General features: G+C 39.2%; 1 protein-coding gene across 2 annotated transcripts in view; it reads left to right on the top strand.

Annotated features, from left to right (window-relative positions):
* Window positions 1–692: 692 nt before the first annotated feature.
* LOC134533119 (DNA polymerase theta-like) overlaps window positions 693–22,099 on the top strand; it is an 89,137-nt gene continuing 67,730 nt past the window's right edge. Inside the window, exons 1-8 of one of the 2 annotated variants that reach the window (XM_063370387.1) lie at window positions 693–1,169; window positions 3,174–3,285; window positions 4,402–4,517; window positions 5,837–5,961; window positions 7,456–7,584; window positions 9,441–9,642; window positions 11,714–11,846; window positions 12,973–13,125. In XM_063370387.1, coding sequence (XP_063226457.1) covers window positions 840–1,169; window positions 3,174–3,285; window positions 4,402–4,517; window positions 5,837–5,961; window positions 7,456–7,584; window positions 9,441–9,642; window positions 11,714–11,846; window positions 12,973–13,125 — 1,300 coding nt within the window. In that variant the 5' untranslated portion in view covers window positions 693–839. Of the gene's footprint in view, window positions 1,170–3,173; window positions 3,286–4,401; window positions 4,518–5,836; window positions 5,962–7,455; window positions 7,585–9,440; window positions 9,643–11,713; window positions 11,847–12,972; window positions 13,126–22,099 lie in introns of those variants that run through there. The other variant, XM_063370388.1, reaches the window with a different exon arrangement.

Genomic DNA, 22,099 nt, shown 5'->3' with positions numbered 1-22,099 from the left:
TGCCTAGCAATCTAACCAAACCAATGTTTTATCAATGGAAGTAAGTATATCAGGTAGTGCCAATTAATGAAAATAATAAGATTCTCACGTGGAAATAATCAACCAATGGAAATACACATGTTGGTAAAGCCAACATTGGGCTTGAATTTAAGCCTGATGCCAAACGAATCCGGGAAATTTCCGTGTCTCTACTCCATACATTGTAATTTATAGAGAGTTCGAGATATTGTTAAAACTTTTCAAATATCTCGTTAAACACATTCATTTATTATGCTGACCTCTGTAGCGTAGTCGGAATGCACACTGGCTTACTGTGCGAAGGGTCCTGTGCATGGAGTCCGTTGTATTAATTTCAAGGCGGATATTGATTTACGAAATAATATATATTGTATACCACAAAAATGAACCTATTACCATGGGTTTCGAGGGTTTTACGCTGCCAGTTTATCTAAAAATATTAACCGACTTTTCACACATGTTAAATTCAAGCCAAAGTTTTTTATTAACTCAAACATGAACATAGAGCATGTGATATGCTTTATACAATTTTAATTTAATGGTTTGTGTGTAGCCTTTGCCAATCATTAGATAATGTTTTGTGTATTAATCAGAACTTAAACATTTTTGGATCTCTCAAATCTTAAACTCTACGTGTATGTAATTGTGGAAAAACCAACAACTCTACGAGTTTTATACTTAATGATTGTGCCGTTTGCGTTATTATTATTTATGTGGAGGGAATGCAGTAGGTTTGAATCGAAAGCACTGTTTTCTTTGATCGAAAGTAAATTAAAGCGATTTCTATAAATTGTGCTGATATGTTGGGTTTGAATAGATGAATGTGGTTCGGTGGGTTAACCTTAATTTTGGTGATTTTTCTACCTTTTTTATGTTTTGAAATGTCACCCGATAGTAAATGTTTGTTAAAAAAGTCTATAACGAAGAGAAAAAAATCAAGTATTTTATCTTCAAGCTCTAAGAAAAAGTGTGTAATTAATAATAGAACTTCCGAGGTCATAGGCAGTGAAAAACTAGATCCACATGAACCAGCCAGCATACTTGAGATTCAATCGCAGGAATCTAAAATCAAACTTTCTGATTCTTTTGTAATTTCTACCCAGCAGAAGCTTGATTTAAAATACTGGGGGCTTCCAGAGCCAATTTTGAAGGTAAAGTAGTATTAACTTAACTGTAATATCTAGGATTGTGATACATTGCAGTAGTTAATGATTAATTAATGGACAGATATTATTTAGTGACAATGCCGAACCTAAACTGATTTCAGTATGTGGTAGAGTGAGGAAAAAATAGAGTGTATCCACAGACTAAAAATCCTGCTGCAGTGGAATTATTCTAACTGCTGCCACTGTGTTGCACTGGCACTGTGCTTGTTGGAATGTGTTTACATGCCACAAGAAAGGCTGTGCTGTCTTTTGGATGGCATGTTTTTGTAATGTTAACAGTAGAGTGAATGTAATTTATTTAATAATAGACAAGCTCCACTCTTAAGTCAGCGTTGTTTACATTATTGTACTTTTCAATCAGTAACCATTTAAAAAACTTAATTTAAACATTTATTATGTTAGCAGAATAAATTCATGGGTAAATTTTGAACATGGAGGCTTATTAAAAACATTTCAGAGTGTTGTGTGTTTTTGAGTGTTAATAATATTGCTTGATTATTGTGCAAAAAGGCAGTTTTGTATTTCAACTGCATTATGGAAAAACCCGTACATATTAAGGATGACAAAGAAGTAAGGGAAATTGTGAGTTAAATTTAATTTTAAACAATTTATTCTAGAATTATTACAAATTTTTACTTCAACAGTTTTAATTATTTCTCAGTTGTTAATAATTAAGTATATAACACAATTTTTTTTTTTTACTGTAAAGCTCTTGAAGTATGTACTGACCACCTGGGCACACAAAGTGTGCTGAGCTTCAGGAAAAAAAACCATGTGATTTGAAAACTGCTGATGAAATCATAGTGGTTTTGTTTACAAAATGCATTGAAGAATATGTTAAGAGTAGGTGAATAATTGTGTTTCCATATTTTGAATTTAAAACTGCATTTTTAGAAGAGTGAAGATACTAAAATGAGTGTTTTCAGGATAAATTTTTTGGCATGAAACACCTGGTACAGTTTCTTGAAAGAAAGAACTCCAAAGACTTGTATTACACCTTTATTTTCAATTTTCCACCAAATAATGTTATGGTAATCAGACAACACTCATAGTTGCCTATGCACAACGTAAAGACTGTGGGTTAGCCCCAGGGGCGTAGCCAGGGGGGGTTTTAGGGGTTCAAACCCCCCCCCCCCCCCTTAGCACAAAATCTTTAATTAATTTCTTATTCATCACTCAAACAAATTTCATATTAAAATTAATAAAATTTTTACCATTACAATATTTAAATTTAAGTACTGAAAACTGCTAAAATAGCACTATTTTACACCTTGAAATCCAAATTTTCCTGGGGGAGGACCCCCGGACCCCCCACTTTAATACGGGGGGGGGGGGGGTGAATGCTTCTTAACACCCCCCATACACAAATCCTGGCTACGCCACTGGTTAGCCCACAACCTTACATTTAGAGGCAATACCTACCGCACTAGAAACTACAGCGAGCGTCACAGTTATCACCTGCCGTTTTACCACAAATACACCCCTGGCTAGGCGGGGCCCCTTTACAGGTATTGAATTTTCCAGGATCCAGTCTGAATGAAACTCACCTTTGCAAGAATCCTTACTTTTTGAAAAAATGGTAGGTAGTGTTAAAAGTCTCTAATCTGGCATGTTATGAGTACAGCCATGCCAAATTAAAAATTTTGGTTGGATTATTGAATGTCAGTATATAGTTTTTATGGAAATGCCAAGTGCGAAAACGTAAACCATGTACTAAAAAACCGGGAAACATTGCGTACTGATTATTATTAAAACAGCCAGTAGCGATAAACTCTTAAGCAAATTAAAAATGCTGGCAGTGCAGTAACAGTACCTGGGGGCAAAAAAATTTTGAAAGTGAGCGGCTTGATGGGTGGCCAGATTACAGAATGTGCTGGAGTACGGACATTTCACTGCACAAGTAGGTACCATGACGGTTGTGTGTCCAGCCACCCAGCCAGCAGGTGTCGGTCGGAGCCTCGGAAGTGATGCCGCGTGGTTGTGTTGCAGCAATATGAGGCTCGAGGGATCGTCTCCATGTTCCCGTGGCAAGTGGAGTGCCTCAGCCGGGGCCGGGTGTTGGCAGGCGGCAACCTGGTGTACTCCGCCCCCACGTCTGCTGGTCAGTTCTCGCGCTCGCTGCTTTGCTGCACTCTCCGCATGTAGTCAGTTTCGCTGTCCCACAACCCATTTCCACGTAAGATGCTGTGTAGAATCTTGAGATCTTCTTAATGTCCATGTTTTGGAAATATTTTATTAGACACACATTTCTGAATAACAGATAATTTAGTTTAGTTCTTAACTAAAATTTACAGTGTTTGAAATGGGTATTTAACAATAACATATTTATTAAGGAGAAAGCAAGATACAGAATTACTTAATTTTATGCCTATCTTATAAGTAGACGTGTAAAAATATGATTTTCAAACAAATGAACACCAATGGTTCCAATCTTAACAGATAAGGTTTTAGGTAATTTTTATAAAGAATCAAAATTATTAGAAACTATTTTTTTAGTAGGCTACAATTTTTTTCATGCAAGTTACATCTTTAGACTTATTGCCTAAAATATAATTATGTCTAAAGTAGAGATCTACTAGTAAGATTCCTTCGCAGAAATGTTTGTACCTGTTATTTGGTGTTATTAAAGATAAGTTAGTGGTTCAAAACTTGTTAGTTTTTTTTTTTAATGTTATTCTATTCTAGAGCATCAAAATAGGAAACATACATACAGTCACATAGATAGGAAAATTATTTCGCAAGATTTTTTCTAAACTTTATTTATGCAAACTCCGAACTTTTGTTTTCTATTTAATCATAGTATTATTCTTTAATGCTTCATATTATAAGTTTAAAAAAAAATTGCCTTTTTTCTTGTTTCTGATCATTATGAAGCTAACATGGCTAAATCACGATTCAGACTTGTTTCCTACAACATGAGAGTCTGATGTTTTTTCCACGGTGCTGTACGTTCTTAATAAATTTCCTATGTAAAATGCATGGAGCATTGTAGTTTGTAAATAAATTAATGTTACAAATTTTCAGCTGAATTGTACAATTAAAGAAACATTTACAGTCTAAATGTTTTCTTTTGCTTCAGAATATGCTGAAGATACAGGGAATTACGGTAACTATGTTGTAACTCGTGTGTAAATATTTGGTATTGTAGGGAGGTAATGCGATTTGTGATCTGTTGTCATAATAGAATTTTTGATGTTACAATTTTGTTGATGCACAGGTAAGACACTGGTGGCCGAAATCCTCACCGTCAAAACGGTTTTAGAGAAACGCAAGAAGGTGATCATAATTCTTCCCTTCGTGTCAGTGGTGCGGGAGAAAATGTTCTATTTTCAGGTATTTATCTGCAGTTTTTGTTGATATTTTTATAAGTGTTCCTAAACTATTTATTATTTTTTAAAATACATTATTATGTAACTTGTACTTTATTACCTACAAAGGAATATAATTAATTTATTAAATAACTTGTGTGATTTAAATAACTGTTCTAATGTACTGTATTTACTCGCAGATGAGTCACCCCTTCATATGGATCACATCCTTAATTTTGGGCAAAAATAGCCAACTTTTTCACAGTATGAGTCGCGCCATAAATCTGTCTTCAGTAGAATACATACAAGTGAAGTCTTTATGGTCCGAATCTCAACTTATTGCCATTTAAAAAATCATGGCTTTGTTCCCCTCTCCATCTTTTATGGCCCTTCCCACTTGACTTAGCACCATCTAACAAAAAATACAAAGAAAAAATCTTTCCCTTCCCCCTTCTATTTTTTTTTTACCTGTCACCTTCCCCAAGAAAGAAATGGCAGCCATTCTTCAATAAAAACAAGCACACACTGTACGGCAGTTTTGTCATGAGTGAAATGTTGCAGTAGAATACGCAAAAACAGTGTTTGGACACAGTTGCGCTACAAAAACCTGTCGAGATAGAAACGTGATGATTGAGTAAGGTGCCAGTTCACGGACATTTACAACGTTGAGAGAGGGAGGGAGAACCATAAACACTGCTGCGTGGCCGCACTCACTCACTCGCACGAACGCACTCCCCTACTTCTCTCTGGCTGGTTTATTTTTTAGGTTTCCATTTCTTGCCGAGCGTTCGCCCGTCGTCAGACAACCACGTCACGTGCCACCGACCGGGTAGCCGCCCGACAGGCGGCAGACATAATTAAATGGTGCAGTTCATGATGCCTTACTCGCGCTGCTGGGCTATTTTAATTAAACAATTTATATTTACTTGTGACATATTTATTAAAAATGAACTCAGGCTAGTTGTTTAAGTACATAGTCAACCACATCTGTGCAATGTTAAATTTTTTTTTAACCCAAAATGGAAAATTTGCATATTGGTCTCAGTACATTTTATTGAACAAAAAATCGGCATAAAATCTGCTATCCATACGTGTGTAAATATGGTACTGTATATGTAAATAGCTAGACTCAACGGTGATGCATGATCCAACAGCAAAATAATTACATTTCAGAGGAGTATTCAAAAGTTAATTTTAAAGCATTGTAGAAAATATAATGGAAATAAAACTGATTATTAGTTATTATAAAAAAACTTAAAATTCAGAAGAATATTCTTGTCTTGTGATTCTGGTAACTGTGTCCATGTGTGTATTGGAGACTCAAGTGGCTGTTCATGCTCGCAGGGGCTACTGAGCAGCAGCGGGGTGCGAGTGGAGGGGTTGATGGGTGGTCGCAGTCTGCCCGGGGGCTTCAAGAACGTTGATATCGCCATCTGCACAATCGAGAAGGCCAACAGCCTAGTCAACAGGTTACATTCTAAATTTTTTTTCGATTTTGCCTGAAAACTTTAATTTTTTTCCTGTCCTTGATCATGCATGTCAGCCTAGTTTTAAATCTGTACCTTTATGTTTACAGCAAATTCTATACATCTGACCCTTGCATCCAGGTCCGCAACTAAGGGGGGAAAGCGGGGCATACGCCCCGGGCGCTAAGCTGTGGGGGCGCCGAAATCGCTTGCATTGTAATTCCTACTACAACTGGTAACTGGTAAAAAGTTTTTTAACTTGCATGCCAGGAATGTCTAATCTGATTTACAATATAACGTCTCTACATATTTAATGAACAAGTCTAGTGATTATACGGACTACTTTATGGACATAGTGGGTCCATGCATGGAAGTTACAGTCAGGGCCCCTACATGGCCGGTGCTACCGTTGCTATGGCAATGGAGCCCATGGGTCTAGGGGGCCTGCGAAGGAAAGAAAAAAAACTTAAAACAAAAAAGTAGACAATTTTAAATAAATCATAGAAAACAATTAAACAGTAAGGCCTAAATTTAGTTACCAATGAAATATTACACCAGAGTAATATTATTCGTAATATGCTGTGCGTACAGAACGTGTCTGAATCTACAACTGTAACAAAACCACCACCAATGGACGTGACACCATGTTGACAGTGTAGAACACTTACACTCATTTGTTTGCCATTATTCAAAATAAATTTACGTTGACAATCGAAACACTGACTTAAAACTAGTTTTAATGTGTTCTAAAAATAATTGTGAAAAGGTTTTAAAAAATATAACTAAAACAATGTACATAAAGGAAAAATTTTTTTAATCTCTGTTAGAAACAAAAGGGGGGGGGGGGGGGCATCATAACTTCTAGCAACGGGGCCCACAGAATGATGTGGGGGGCCTGGTTACAGTAGCACAGAAACTGTTACATGTAGGTATGGAAAATGCTTAAATAGCACCATTTTTCCATGGGAGGGCCCCCGGACCCCCCGCTTTATTGGTGTGGTATGTGCAAAAAAAAGGGGGGGGGGCATGAATCCATTCATGCCCCGGGTGCCAGAGACTCTAGTTGCGGCCCTGCTTGCATCCATTTGTCGATCACAGACTGGATGGTTAGGTGTATAAAGTTGACATTTAAAACATTGCTTTAGATAATTGTGGCAAGCGTGTAAGTAGTTTCAAACTCTATTTAAAATTTTGTGAAAACTTATACTACCACGGTGGCCAAAAAAAAAATCATAATGTAGAGTTTAATATTTTTAAAAATTTAAACTTTTTTGTTATTTTTAAATGTGTAAAAATAATTCTCTCTTAAATTCAATAATCACGAGAAAAAAAAATGTTTTGAATAAATTGAAATGTTTATTTGATCAAGGCTGTACAAAAATATGACATTTTTGAGATTTCACAAGCAAGCCTTTAAAGAAAATAAATGAGCTTGGAACAGTTGGATAGGTTGGAATCGCCCCTGTGGGAAGGGCCGGTGCTGACGGTTGCTCGCAGGCTGCTGGAGGACGGCGCGCTGGGGGACGTGGGCTGCGTGGTGGTCGACGAGCTGCACCTCCTGGGGGACCCCTTCAGGGGCTACCTGCTGGAGCTGCTGCTCACCAAGGTCAAGTACATGTGCGCCACGTGAGTGTCCACCGACCCTGCCCTCCTCCGGCCTGGCGACGTGCAAGGCACTTAAACGCTAATTTTCGTTATTTACGTTATGCAAACACTTCCAACAAGACCATAACAGAGTTCCTGTTTTGGTCTTGCTAGAAGTACTTGCATAACGCAAATAACGAAAATTAGCAATCAAATATTCCGATTTGTCTGGCTTGAATTAAATTCAATTGAAGGCAATTTTCATTCAAAATCTCTAAAAATTTCTTCCTCCTGATTCAAATTGGATCTGGACAGGTGGTTTGTAGCAAATTAAATGGAGTGCAAAGGGTTCAATGAGTTCAAAGAAATACAAGCAGATGAGAGCAGCCTTTCAATATGAAATTCGGTATCCCATCAGGACCAGCAGACATGGAAGGTTTATCATGCCTTGATGCCCAAAAGCACCAGGCTTTCTGAGATAGTGGGAACTGAAATAGTGACATACAGTACCATCAACTGGGGTGACTTTGATAGAAAAGACTGATACACTTTCCGGAATATAAACATACATTCCTGTCACGCCAAATCTCATTACAGTGCAATTTGAAAATTAATCAATTTTATGTCACCAGTTTCTAACTTAAATTTTTTTTTAAATGTATATTGTACAAACAAGTGCATTTTTCAGACAGGTAACTTAAACTACATTTTTGGCTGAACATTCTTAGATTTTTAATGAGAAAATTTTACTGATAAATGGTATGCTGGCCTAATTTTTTTTGCGAACGCAAAGTACTTTACTGTATTAAATTTTAATAATTTGTGTGTTAAAGACAGCTCAATGCCTTACAATTGAGTTTTCGTTCATGGGCTGGACTTTATAATCCTGGATATGCTGAAAACATAGCTACAAATTGAAGTACGACCAGTGAAAAATTGGGATTATATATGTTTTACAGCCACTTAATTTTTTTGATTCACAGAACATTTTGGTTGGGGAAGGAGATATACCTATGATAGATGTGGGTAGATGTCAAAGGAAAGATTAAAAAAGGATATTGGTTCATGCACATCTAATGACGTGTTTCCTTGTCATACCTACTTACCATACACACAACAAAACTATATTACAAATATGCAATCAACATGAGGTATACCAGAGTATGAACATGTTATTTCATTTCTTGTTAACAAGCAGCAGTTTTTGTCAAGGGTTGGTTTTAAAGTGGGGATTTTTCCATTTTGTGGAAGGACACGAATAGGAATAGCGAGTAAATGTTATTCTAAGATTTTTTTTTTTTTAATGTTACAGAGCATGAACTTATTGTAATTGGGCTTTGATGTAATTAGTGGAATTATTTTTAGTTTTGTGTCTTTGTTGGTCTTGTAATCTATTTTTAAATATGTTAATGTAAAACTCAATATGACTTCAGTTCATGCTCTTTGTATAAGACACATTAATGATACTTAAGCAGTAATTGTAAGGTATTACTAATTTTAATTGGACGGTCTCCAGGTAAAAGGTAACAAGTCACATTTTGGTGATTTTGAGTCAACAAATCACTTAAACTCTTAAGTATACTTAGAATATGTAATGCATTTTTAATCATTGGCAACTATGTTGGTAAAAATATGTTGGTAAATAAAAGAATAATAATTTAAATTCAATTTTTATCTAAGAGTTTTTTGTTTCTCCTGCAAAAAGTGAATTCTTGACTTGTTACCTTTTACCCGGAGACCGTCCAATTGTGATTGTCTTAGAAATGGATTACCTACAGTGCACAACAACGTTGAATGTGTTTAGTTTGAGCGCCCAGTTATTTATCCACCGCCAAAGGGAGGATCGAAAGCACTCTCCAGTGTTTCTCGAGGGATTCTGCAGTCGTACTGTCTCGCAGGGACGTGGCAGTGAGGGTCCAGGTGGTGGGCATGTCTGCCACGCTGCCCAACCTGCCCCTCCTGGCCGGCTGGCTGGACGCGGAGGTCTACCAGACGGAGTTCCGCCCCGTGCCCCTGCAGGAGTTCCTGAAGGTGGGGTCCGTGGTGTACGACAGCTCCCTGCGCCGGCTGCACGATGTGTGTCCTGCGCTGTCCATCTCTGTGAGTGCCCGGTGCCGGTCAAGGACACTCGTCACTGTCGGCGGTCACGGCCGACCTTCGGACTGACTGCCTGCGTCATCTACGGGCTTTTGAGTTGGCATATGAGGCAATGAATGCTATATATCATATGTTAATACCGTATTTACTTGCGTACAGGCCCCCCTTTTTTTTTCTTCCAAATTTTCGACTCCAAAAAAGGGGAGGGGGTCTACGCGAATTTCAAGGAAAAAATAGATTTTTTTTTTCAGATATGAAAAACTAACATTTAATAAAAAAAAAAAAAAAGGAAATACCGCCACAACTTATTTAAACGCCAATTAAATTTTGATTAAATGAAACAGCTGGCGGAATGACAGGCAAGTCGTGCGTCTTTGTTCTAATGAGGGAGGGTGGGGTAGGCAGCGACGCAACAGGAGGGAGAGAGAGGCAACGAGTCCGCAGGGGGGAGAGGCAGCGCTACGGCAGGGGGGGGAGAGAGGCAGAGGCGTGGCTTAACCTCCCTCCTGCCATCTAGCCAGCCAACCAGACAAAGGAGTGTTAGAAATACCAGCTCCACCCACTTCCCTTCCTCCTTCATTTCCCCTCTTCATCTCCGACAACACTGCACATCAACACAAGCGCGCTTTCTTTATCTTTATGTCGTTTGAGATACGACTAAATGCATACGTCTGTCACGCCTCACGACAGTCCTACTGAGAGCGGACAAACTATAATACCAGTCTCTGTATCACTGCCGCTTACAAAATCACCTCCCGCCGCTCACAATACATGGCTTGTTTTTTGATGCATGCCAAGCTGCCCTGCCCTCAGATAAACCCAGTAAAACACGTTTTTAAATTTTTTTTCATTAATGTTTACAAAACAAGGAGGGGGGGCGGGCATATACATGGGCGGGGCCTTTACGCGAGCAAATACGGTAGTAATTTTCCTTTGTTGTATGTGAATTTTTTTTATTTTATACTTTTATTACATAATTTATTTGATTTTGTTTTTTTAAAGTTAAACCATATTAGTGGAAAGCAATAATTTGTTGTAATAAAAGGTAGTTAAAATTTGTATTTATACTTGGGAATACATTGTATAAGGTACATATATAATTTGTAAGCATAAGTTGAGTGGGTCAGGGTCAGGGTGCCTACAAGTTACTAAGCAAAAAAAAAGTATGGGTGGAGTTTATGCCTGACAGAAATGAAACTTCTTGTTTATATTATTAGGTATACGAAACATATTTATTTTTGGTTGAGGTCTCAGATAAAAAAAAATGTTCATATGCAAGCATACGAGCACTAAATTATGCTATTGCGCACGTACCGTATGTAAGTTTGCAAGTGTGCAAGCATGCAATTGTGCAAGTATGTAAACGTGGAAGTATGCTGTGTCATTTCCACCTCTCCCTTGCTGTCTCATCCTCTACCGGTTCCCCAAACATGTACCTACCTGTTTCTCCCCTCTCCCGGTTCCCCCACCACATACCTAACTATTCCCCTCATGTGATCAGAATTTTTGCAATGATCAAAAATTGTAGCCCCCTCAGCAAAAATGTTTTGCTTCAGTAAGGTAACTAAAAACTTGTGTTCATAGAAGTCACAAAAAAAAATTCCAAAATAAACAGTAATGTAGCTGAAAGTGGTGAAAATTAATTTCTAGCAGCCTTTCACTAACTTGCATCTTGTCTTTTGACTCACTTCAGTTTATAGTCGTACAGTATATATAAATAACTTAAATCATGCATGGGGAAATTATCTGTGAAAAAGTTTTAGTTTTTTAAACATAAAATTTGCACGCTACTGTCATTAGTACATGTATTTCATATTATGTTTATTTTTGTTTATTATATACAAAAAATGTGAAAAAGTTATAAGAAAATGTTATTAAAACAAAGTTTTGAAATTAGTCCACCTGATATTTTTAAATCAGACACCCTGGTTCATTTGTGCATCTAACCGTAACTTCATTGGTTGAAACCAGGCTGTCTAGTTAGTATGAAAACGTTGACATGATAACAGCAAAATACGGTAGTTGATGAAAACAGCTACTTGCAGTGCATTGTGTTTTTGCTGGGTGCCGGCAGAACGACCAAGACCACGTGATATGGCTGTGCCTGGAGACGGTGCTGAACGGACACTCCGTGCTCGTGTTCTGCCCCACCAAGGCCTGGTGCGAGAAGCTGGCTCAGCACATCGCCAAGGAGTTCTGCAGTATCGGTGAGCTGTTGGCGCCACGCTTCAAGTGCACTGCGTTTCTTTACGTGGGTACGGTGGAGCACATTCTGCAATCCGTAGGTACAAAATTATGTGGCGAACTGCGGTAAAGCTGTATTGACGCTGGAATGCAAGTTAATACACCATAAAGCACCTAAATGCAACAAAAAACCATTATCATATTTTAATCAAAATTTAACTCAATTTACAAAAATGTAATCTTTTAATATATTAAATTCCATGAATGTAAATTATTTAACATGGAGTCAGTACCAAAACTTATGTATGTACTAAATAGATTGGAAAAAATTTTGCTTTTTCAATATTGCAACTGTTATTAGTAACTAAATCTTACAGTACGACATTGAAACATTTTACAAAAGCACATATACTTCCTGATTTTTTGTTCCCGGTAGTTAGACATGATTATTATAGATCATTATATTGTAAAATTGCATCATGTGTAAATCAAAATGACACTGTTTCAGTGAAGAAAGTATTGTGCATTGTAGTATTCAGTACCTGCGAACAGTTAATATACATGTTATTGCGGATGTCTGGAAAGAAATCATGTGCAAAAATTTTATACTCTAAATGTACTGCTTTGTGTGGTTGCAAGATTGTGGACAAAATAACTTGTGAATTGTCTTCAAGTATCAATAAAAATAAGTTAAATTCAGTTTGCTGTCTGAGAGACATTATTCCAATACACTAATCGACTATATAGTAAAATTTTTTGAGAACTTGTATAATTTTCGGCGACCAAAACGTTTTTTTTTTTTTTTTGCAAAGTCCACTTCAGACCGGATTTTGAGCTAGCTGAGGTGTTCCATCTCTGTGAGTGCCTAATGCTGGTCAAGACACTCGTCACTGTCGGCAGTCACGGCTGACCTTCGGACTGCCTGCCTGCCTGCCTGCCTGCCTGCGTGATTTACAGGCTTTTGAGTTTAAATGCTTGCGTTATTTGACCGTAACTTCATTGGTTGAAACCAGGCTATCTAGTTAGTATGAAAACATGGACATGATAACAGCAAGGCTGGCCGTCTCTGGTGCAGCTCGTGTGTTTCGTCGGACGAGGTGGGGTGCGAGAGCCTCAGCGTGGCTGATGGGCTGGTGTTCGGTGCGGCAGGCAACTCGGGCCACCGAGTGGGGGCAGAGCTGCGCGCCCAGCTGAGCTACCAGGCGGTCGTCGAGGTGCTGGAGCAGCTGAAGGGGTGCCCCGCCGGGCTGGACCAGGTCCTCCGGCGCACCGTGGCCTTCGCCGTCGCCTTCCACCACGCAGGTCAGCGGTGTCTCGCTCGCAGCTCCTACGCCTATGGTCAGAGCTGGGCAAAATACTTTGAAAATGTATTTGAAATACAAATTACAAAATACTGTGTACATTTATTAAAAATACAGTTACAAAATACTCAAAATAAAATGTAGTTTAAAATACAGATGAAATTACAAAATACATGCAAATTTTTTGTGAGCAACGAAGGACGAATTCCCTTTAAGACAAACCAGTCTCTCAAACATAGTGTCACTCAAGCTGTGGCGTTTATAGTTGTGTATTATACCTGCAAATTAAAACAACCTTTCAACAGGACCACTAGAGGTTAAACTTGTATTATATCGTAAGAAAAGCTTTCGAACCACTGGATAACCATCTAGCATACTCGAGTGGGTAGCCTGTTCTTGTAAGTATTGTAATAACTCAAGTTCAATTTTGTTTGTGCAACACTTGATTCATTATTTGTATTGACATCGAATGCAAACCAATCATCTTCTGCTGGTGTATAACATTTTTTGATTCACAATCGCTTGCCATGTTTATTTCAATTTTCAATCATATTCCATTGATATGTATGAACATACGTGATAAGATAGCAATATGTAAAATCTGTGATACCGTTTCTGTTCAACTAATATGTACCTTTACAATGATATCACTCACTAGTGCCAGATTGAAAATAAATAGCCAACCTAATTTCCAAAATTAAAATATCCAGCAAATAAATGAGATATTTTATAAATGCAAGTACGCAATGTATTTTGTATTTTAGAAAATACACTTCAAAAGTATTTTCGATACAAAATATAAAATACTGAGACATAACTTTCTACTGATACAAAATACAAAATACCCAAAAGTAACGAAAATATTTATTTAAAATACTTGTATTTTCGATACTGCCCAGCTCTGTCTATGGTGTTGCAATTAATAGCGAATGAATTGTAGGGTGGCGTCTTGTTGACTTAGAGATCATTAGAGGCAATGATGGTTGAGGAGATGAAACCAGAGCACTCCGAGGAAAACCCGCCGGCCTGCTGCAACTAGAGGGTCTGCGAGTATTAGAAAAATTCAAATTGGTGATCGGCTCGGTTGGGATTCAAACCCAGTTTCCTTGGTGAGAGGCGAATGATAGGACCGCTCAACCACCATTATTCCTTTATTTATACGGGGGTGCCCACAAGGGGGGGGGGGGGAGTAACGATGCAGACTGCATCATTAAAATTTCAGGGGGGGGGGGGGTTAAAATACGAGAAAAATGTACATATTATTAGTAGGGGGAGCACGCCGGTTCTGGGACAGTGTCAACAAAGGACAGGTGCTTGTCTGAGCACGTGGGGGGGCGTGGCACCACGTGGTCGGTTGGGCGTTGCCGGGCGCCACGTGGAGGGTCCGCAGGGGTTTGTTGACGTCACGTGGAGGGGGTGGGGCGTATCGATCGTGAGCCAACTTCGGTAGGATCGATATATCTCGTCGGGTAACTTCGGGCGTGTTCGTTGCGGAGGGGGAGTTGGATGGTGAGGGGGTGTGTGTATGTTTCTAAATGAGGGAGGCAGGTAGCGCTAGTGTCGCGCGCCGGAATTATTTTTACAAGTATAAAAATGTGAGGGGTGGCGACGGTTGGATTCGAACCTTCGTTTCTGGATCGTTAGTCCGTCACGCTAACCACAGGACCACGAGACCATATTGGAGAAAATAATTTCAGATGTTGTATATATATGCTTATAAAAATATTTTTTTAAAGAGAAGGTATATATTTTATTTATAGTGCTAAGCGTGAAATTTAAAAACGGGCGGCCGCCATGTTAATTTTTTTTATAGTGCTAGTCGGCAAATTTAAACGGCGGGAAATTTAAAAAAACGGTCGGCCGCCATGTTTATTTTTTTATAGTGTTAAGCGGTAAATTTAAACGAAGCGCATCGGCTGCTATGCGGCCGCCATGTTTATTTTTTTATAGTGCTAGTCGGCCAATTTAAACGGTGGGAAATTTAAAAAAAATATGTATAGTGTCGGCTGCTAGTCGGCCGCCATGTTTTATTTTTTTTATAGTGCTAAGCGGGAAATTTAAAAAAAAACGGGCCGGCCGCCATGTTAATTTCAACAGTTGAAAAAAAAATAATAATTTCGACTGCTAGGAAGTAACAAGAACAGCCAACTTTGAAAAAAAAATTAAATAATATTATATGTATGACAATCGATTGCTGAAAGTCGCCATCTTGTAGTACAGCATACCAGGCCGCCGTCTTGAAGCATAGCATACCAGGCCGCCATCTTTTTTTTTTCTTCCCCATTTATAGTCATTGTTTTTTTTTTCATTTCTCTCAAGTTTGCATATAAAAGAAAGTATTATTTCGTCAGCCACTACTCTATGACTGTAGTAGTAGTAGTAGTAGTAGTAGATGCCAAATTTTGAAGAAGAAAAAAAACACACACAACGAAGTGTAGCCATGTTTTCTTATAGTACTAGACCAGTATAGTCATAGTATGCTTAATTTGGTGTGTAGCATGTCTGTCTATAATAATAATAAATAAAAAAAAGCTATAGGCATTACTTATGTTTATAGCGTGTTATGATAAAAAAAATAATTATACTTTACGTATTTCAGCGAATTCAAACACATTTGTTGTGTTAAAGACATAATGTTCTCTCGTAGTGTGTGTATTGTGGAAATGAAACATATATACAGTAGTATTAATTACTTAAAAAAAAATAATATTATTTATAATATATATATCACGAAATTTTATTTTTTAAAAAAAAAGTATTCTTATTACGTCACTTGTCATATAAAAGAAAAGGTATTGTGCATTTATAGGCATTATATATATAAAAATTAAAATATATGTTTTCCCAAGGGGTGTTGGAGCCGCGCAGACGACGATGGCGCGTACTCCCAACGGCCCTTTTCCTTCATCCACCCAGTGTAATTTTTTTAAATTAAATAATGACTCATACACTGGCAGCTGTCCGCTCGCAGAGGGGTGGCGGCCGCCGCAGCCGAAGGGAGAACTGTATACAAATGTAATTTCTTCCAAAGTTAAAATATATATTTCCCCAACACTTAAAAAAATATTACGTCTATCTGGTGTGTTAGTTACCTGTACCTGCCATTTGATTAATACCAGGTAAAAGTAACTTGTAATAATGATAATATTTTGCCATAGTCTCGGAAAATATTACCTCTATCTGGTGTGTTAGTTACCTGTACCTGCCATTTGATTAATACCAGGTAAAAGTAACTTGTAATAATAATAATATTTTGCCATAGCCACGTTTACGTAAATGTTTCTGTTAAACTATAATGCATGTGTGTGTGTGTGTGTGTGTATATATATATATTTTTTTTTTCTCACAGCAGTTGTTTTTACGAGTAGCGCATTGCTACAAAATCATAATAAATAGTACGTTTATTTTTCCAAACAAAAACGAGTTTTAAACCTTAACAGCAGTCTACCATGACAGCATAGTTCTTTACTTTCTGCATACTAAGTTACCAGCTACAAGTAACACATAATGGGTATTGAAAAAAATGTAGTCAACACAATGATATTACTTAGTTAAAAAAATTTTATTTTTTACCCCCTCCCCTACCCCGCTGGGCGTCCATTGCCATCAGTTTGGCCACGACTTCGCCGCTAGGCAGAGCCGGCACCTTCTGCTTCGTAGCAGGTAGCCGGACCCCTCTTTGTTCGTCGGCTGTTAGCGGCCGACCCCAGGGACATGTCCCAGAGGGGCCCGTCACCAACAGCAGCGGCGAAGTCTTGGCCGGCGGTGTTGGAGGAGGAGGGGGAGACGACGGCCCTTCCAGCAGGTCTTCTGCGAAGAAGGCCGCCGCAATGTCTGCTGGTATACTGGTCCCCACACCCTCCTCCACCTCTTCCTCGAAGAAAGAGGCCGCCAACGCTGATGGTATCCTTTCCATTTGTCTTGGGGTTGGGGAGATCTGTAGAACGTCACACAAATTTCAGGCATCCTATCAAGAGGACGATTTATATAAATTTAAAAAAAAAAAAAACAGGGGAATATTTTACTTTTACGTTAAATCAGGATAGATTGAATATACTTTGAGAGGCAACTTGAAACAAACTTTTATTTTTACGTTAAATCAGGATAGATTGAATATACTTTGAGAGGCAACTTGAAACAAACTTTTATTTTTACGTTAAATCAGGATAGATTGAATATACTTTGAGAGGCAACTTGAAACAAACTTTTATTTTTACGTTAAATCAGGATAGATTGAATATACTTTGAGAGGCAACTTGAAACAAACTTTTATTTTTACGTTAAATCAGGATAGATTGAATATACTTTGAGAGGCAAATTGAAACAAACTTTTATTTTTACGTTAAATCATGATAGATTGCATATACTTTGAGAGGCAACTTGAAACAAACTTTTATTTTTACGTTAAATCAGGATAGATTGAATATACTTTGAGAGGCAACTTGAAACAAACTTTTATTTTTACGTTAAATCATGATAGATTGCATATACTTTGAGAGGCAACTTGACACAAACTTTTATTTTTACGTTAAATCATGATAGATTGAATAATATGCAAGCTATCATGGTAACAGGGAATATATTTTTTTTTCAAAAACATCTCTACACATTTTCTTTAACATACCGACAGTTTTTCTCGCCACATGCATAATGGAAAGGATCATGGCGCGGCGCGGTGGGGGGGAGGTGAGCACACCCCTCTCGGGATAAGTTTTTTTTCTTTTGTGTGTGGGGGGGAGGCGGAAGAAGCGCTGTTGTTTGCCTTCAACCCCCACACACACACACATATATATACACCCTTGAAAACCCTCCGAGCAGGGGAGGAATGGTGAGCGCTGTTGTGTTCCTGCAACCACTGCTCGGAGGTTACGTCAGCAGTGTTCGTCTCACTGGTGAACGTAATCAGAGGAAAAATGGAAATATGTACAATGATTAGGAGGGATCGGGCGAGGCACGAGTTTTAAAAGGACACAGATCTTTATGCCCCCAAGGTAATGTGCTGACACCGTCTTCAGAAAGCCAACGCTTATCGTCTCCTGAAGACAGTGCTACCTTGTTCACTCGCTCCGTAAACACGGCGTGGCCTCGCGAACGGAAATGGTATTGACTGCCTAGAATCCGGGAATTTTTAAGCAAGCAATCCAGGTAATGAGGGAACAGAAGTGATCGGATTACGTTGGCCTTAACTCCTTTCGCTTTACGCATACAAGAACCATCCTCCATCTTGTATGCGTAGAGTTTCGGGCGAAGACCCACGTATTCCATAATGATCTCGCCAGCGGCTTCATCTTTCATCACCCCTGTTACACCCTTGTTGACTAAGGGGAAGCGTTGATCATTACCTGGCGCATAATTTGACGTGTCGAAACGTGAAGCTAAGTCGGGTCGAATGGAATCGTAAACGTTATCACACTGAACGTGGTAAATTAACGAATCAGTGTCCGAGTACAAGAGATGCAGAGACTGTGGAGGGAATTTTTTTTGCATGTAGTTATAATGAAAGTCGTATAAAATCAATTTTGACAAATCTAAAATGGCGACACCCGTGTACAAAGGTTTATCGAAGGTTATCGAACCTTTCTGCAACTCTATGAGAACTAGATTTTCATCGACGATTTGCCGACCCTTGAATGTCGGACGACCAATCAGCTCGGCTGCCCCATAAATACTTTCGTAACACGAAGCGATGCGAATGTCTCTGTGTCTTCTAGAATCTTCTAAACTTTTACCGTAAACAGCATTCGATAGTAACTTAAAAAACGATTTTTCGAAGGGATTCGCAGCCTGGGCACGACGCTCAGCATTAAAGGTTATGTAATCTTTCATCCAGGCCGCCTGTTCAAACCGCAGCACGCGGTGAACCTGGCCGATGACCGCCCCATACCGAACGTAGTGCCGCAGTATTTTAGCATGAACAACATAATTATTACGCGGCGCGAGAGTTAACAATAATTTACTCATTCGCCCGTTTGGCGGTACGCCATTCACAGGGGCCAGAGGCAGATCTGATAGGCGGTCGTGACAATCATCGGGAAAGGTCAAATCCACTTCCGCGAAATATGACGTATCGCCATCTATGTCAATGGCGTTGAAATCCCAACTCGCATACTCATCCCTGGGAACCCACTCAAATTTGCCCACGGGAAGTTTATCTAACATTGTGTGAGCATACAAAGCGTTTACATTGAAATAGCAGATGTACGAAGACGGAAGGCTCGGGTCGTGAGTGGACATGTGAACATTATTGGCTTTCGCGTGACGTCGACTAACGTTTGTTATACCTCCACGAACGGCTGACTCTAGGAAGAGGTATATATCCGGGTCGGTTATCAGCTCAAGACGCGCACCGGTTTTAAATAAAAGTGCATCCCATGCGAGCGAGGGAGCGGTAATGTAATGGGCAGGATCTAATGAATAATATTGTAAGCAAACGAAACGAAACGACTCGAATATGTCGGCCAGCAAACAAGTATCCACCTTAAGATAACTAAGTGCGTACTCTTTCAATGTGGGACAATGGAAGACGTCCCAAGCCTTTTGAGCGTGAGTATAGTCCAGATCACTCACGTCCGTGCCACTCATTACGTTATGGAACGCTTCCTTAGGGGGTAGCGAGGCAGTCTGCAATTGTTCACTAGATTTAACAAAATCATAGGGAAACACACCTTTACGAGTAGCTAACTGAAACTGTGCGTCATCTGGAAACATTGAACGGGTGACTTTCAATTTATCTGGCGTGAGATTGCCAGCGAGAGTTTCCAGAGATGAATTTAAAAAGTTAAGTGAATCTATGAATCTAAGACGCACAGTGCGCATGCCTCCTTGCGCATTATCTGAAATGGGTATGTATTTTGTAATGCACTTGTAGCTCTCCATTGTAACTCCAAGGACTTTGACACTGCCGGGGTTCTCCACAACGAAGGAACCGTCCGGCTGTGCAATCCGCCGCGAAACTAAATGTTGCATTAAAAAGTGGGCATCGTAATTTTGTAAATTATGAAAAACCGCGACGAGTTGATTCTTTTGCATCCTGAAAGCCAGGTTGCATTTAGAATGGGCATAACCACGTATTTCACCAGTAAAATGGCAGTGATCGAGCACCGTCTGCCCAGCCAATACCTTCTGACAGATATGGCAATGTGTTTGACTCGCAAGCCTTGCAGAGACGGCCGGGGTCGGTGTCTTAATAGTAATGGTCTTTGAATAAATATCGCAAACCCACTGTGTCATTGAAACTAATTCTGCGATCATTTCAGCAATACAATTATCACCCTCGATTTGCACATACTTGGTCAAAGAGCTATCGTACCCACATACTAACAAAATGCTACATGCATAGGGCCTGGAAAATTTCGGTGTTTTCAGTATGCAAAAGCGGTACTTTCAAATTAGAAAGGCGGTGGTTTAAAGTCGGTATTTTCGTTATGCAATGGAAATTTTACCGGTATTTTAAATGTTGACTAAATTGTGCAGTTATTGAATATAATAGTTTACATATTTAATAAACAATCCATGTATACTAGGAATAGGCTAATATGCATAATAACAGCCAATTAAATCCAAAACAGTCACACAAAACAGACACGTTGCTATAGATGTTTGCAACTACTTTTTTTTTTTTTTTTTTTTTTTGGCTGCTAATGCCACATGCTTAGCCGACTTTAGGTGTTTGTCAATGAAATCTTTTCTATCCCATGAAACTTTACAGTTGCAAAATTTGCACATCACTGTGCTATTGTCAGTACAATAAAACCCATGTTTCTGATACTGATATGCTCATATTTAATGGAGTGGAGGAACACGGGGTTGCCACTTGAACAAACCCCAGCGCACAAATGAGAAGAAACTTAGTGTGAACTATACCCCAGATCAATTTTGAGCATCAAAACCATACACGAACACGGCTTATGTAAAAATAAGGTAATTATGCTGAAACACAAGACTTGGGTTAAAGGATACTTTAACCTTGTGTGGATCAAGTAGAAAACATTCGGCTATAAACGAAAGAAATAAGAACAATGCTATCCTGAAATGCTGTGACATGTTTTTGGAGTAGATAATCACAGCGACAGACCGACAGGATGCGCTCCTGCCCTTGCCGTCAGCGATGTTTATTTTGACAGCTCAAGCAATTATCTTTTCCACGTCCCTTCGCAGCGTAAAAAAAAAAGAGAAAAAAAAAACACGCTGACAGTTTCTCACGCAGAAGGTTGAAATAAGGGAGGGAATGTGTAGAAATGTTAGTTGGATAAGGAGGAAGGGGGGGGAATTGTTTTTACATGGTTTGTGGCTCTGGGAGGGATGAGCCTTGAAGAATTAGCAGGGGATGGGAGAGGTAAGCGTCGCGTCACATCACGTATGACGTCAAGCCGCCGGGCGGGTAAGATAACATGACAGCTGAGACGGCTTTTCGTGCGATAGTGGAGGCGCCGAGCTCGTCTAGACACTGCCTCGTGGCCAGTCTAGAGGGGTGGTATCTATTTTTAGACGTCTTTTGTATGCCTGGTTGCTTACAGTACAGCTCTCGCCAAGATAAACGTGAACACATAGAGCCCAACAAAGTGTAACAGACTTGTTTTTCAGCCGATTTTACTCAAATTTTCGACTTTCTCTGCTCAAATTTTTCATGTTTTCTCAAAAAACGGTCGTATAAACGGAATGGACGCATCAGAGGGGGCTCGCATCGGCGGGATTCTACTGTAATGGTACTTTTCGGGGATATATTCGCAGTGTAATATAGAAATGTTGTGGTTTTCGCGAATGTACTTACTTTTCGCGTTTTCATGCGAAATTCGCGCGAATTTTCGCAAAATTCGCGATCGCAAAAAATTCCAGGCCCTATACATGCATAAGGCACGTGTTCGTTTACCCGCGTAGTGCTAGAAGACTCGTCACCGGGCAAACAGGTGGAGAAAGGCTTCAGGTAACACTCGGTGTCACAGTACGCAATAAAGCCTAGGCGGTCCTGTTTTGCA

Source organism: Bacillus rossius, chromosome 6 (genome assembly GCF_032445375.1).
Source record: "Bacillus rossius redtenbacheri isolate Brsri chromosome 6, Brsri_v3, whole genome shotgun sequence".
In the NCBI taxonomy this organism is placed as follows: Eukaryota; Metazoa; Arthropoda; class Insecta; order Phasmatodea; family Bacillidae; genus Bacillus; species Bacillus rossius.
This window is presented reverse-complemented; position numbering and strand designations above follow the sequence as displayed.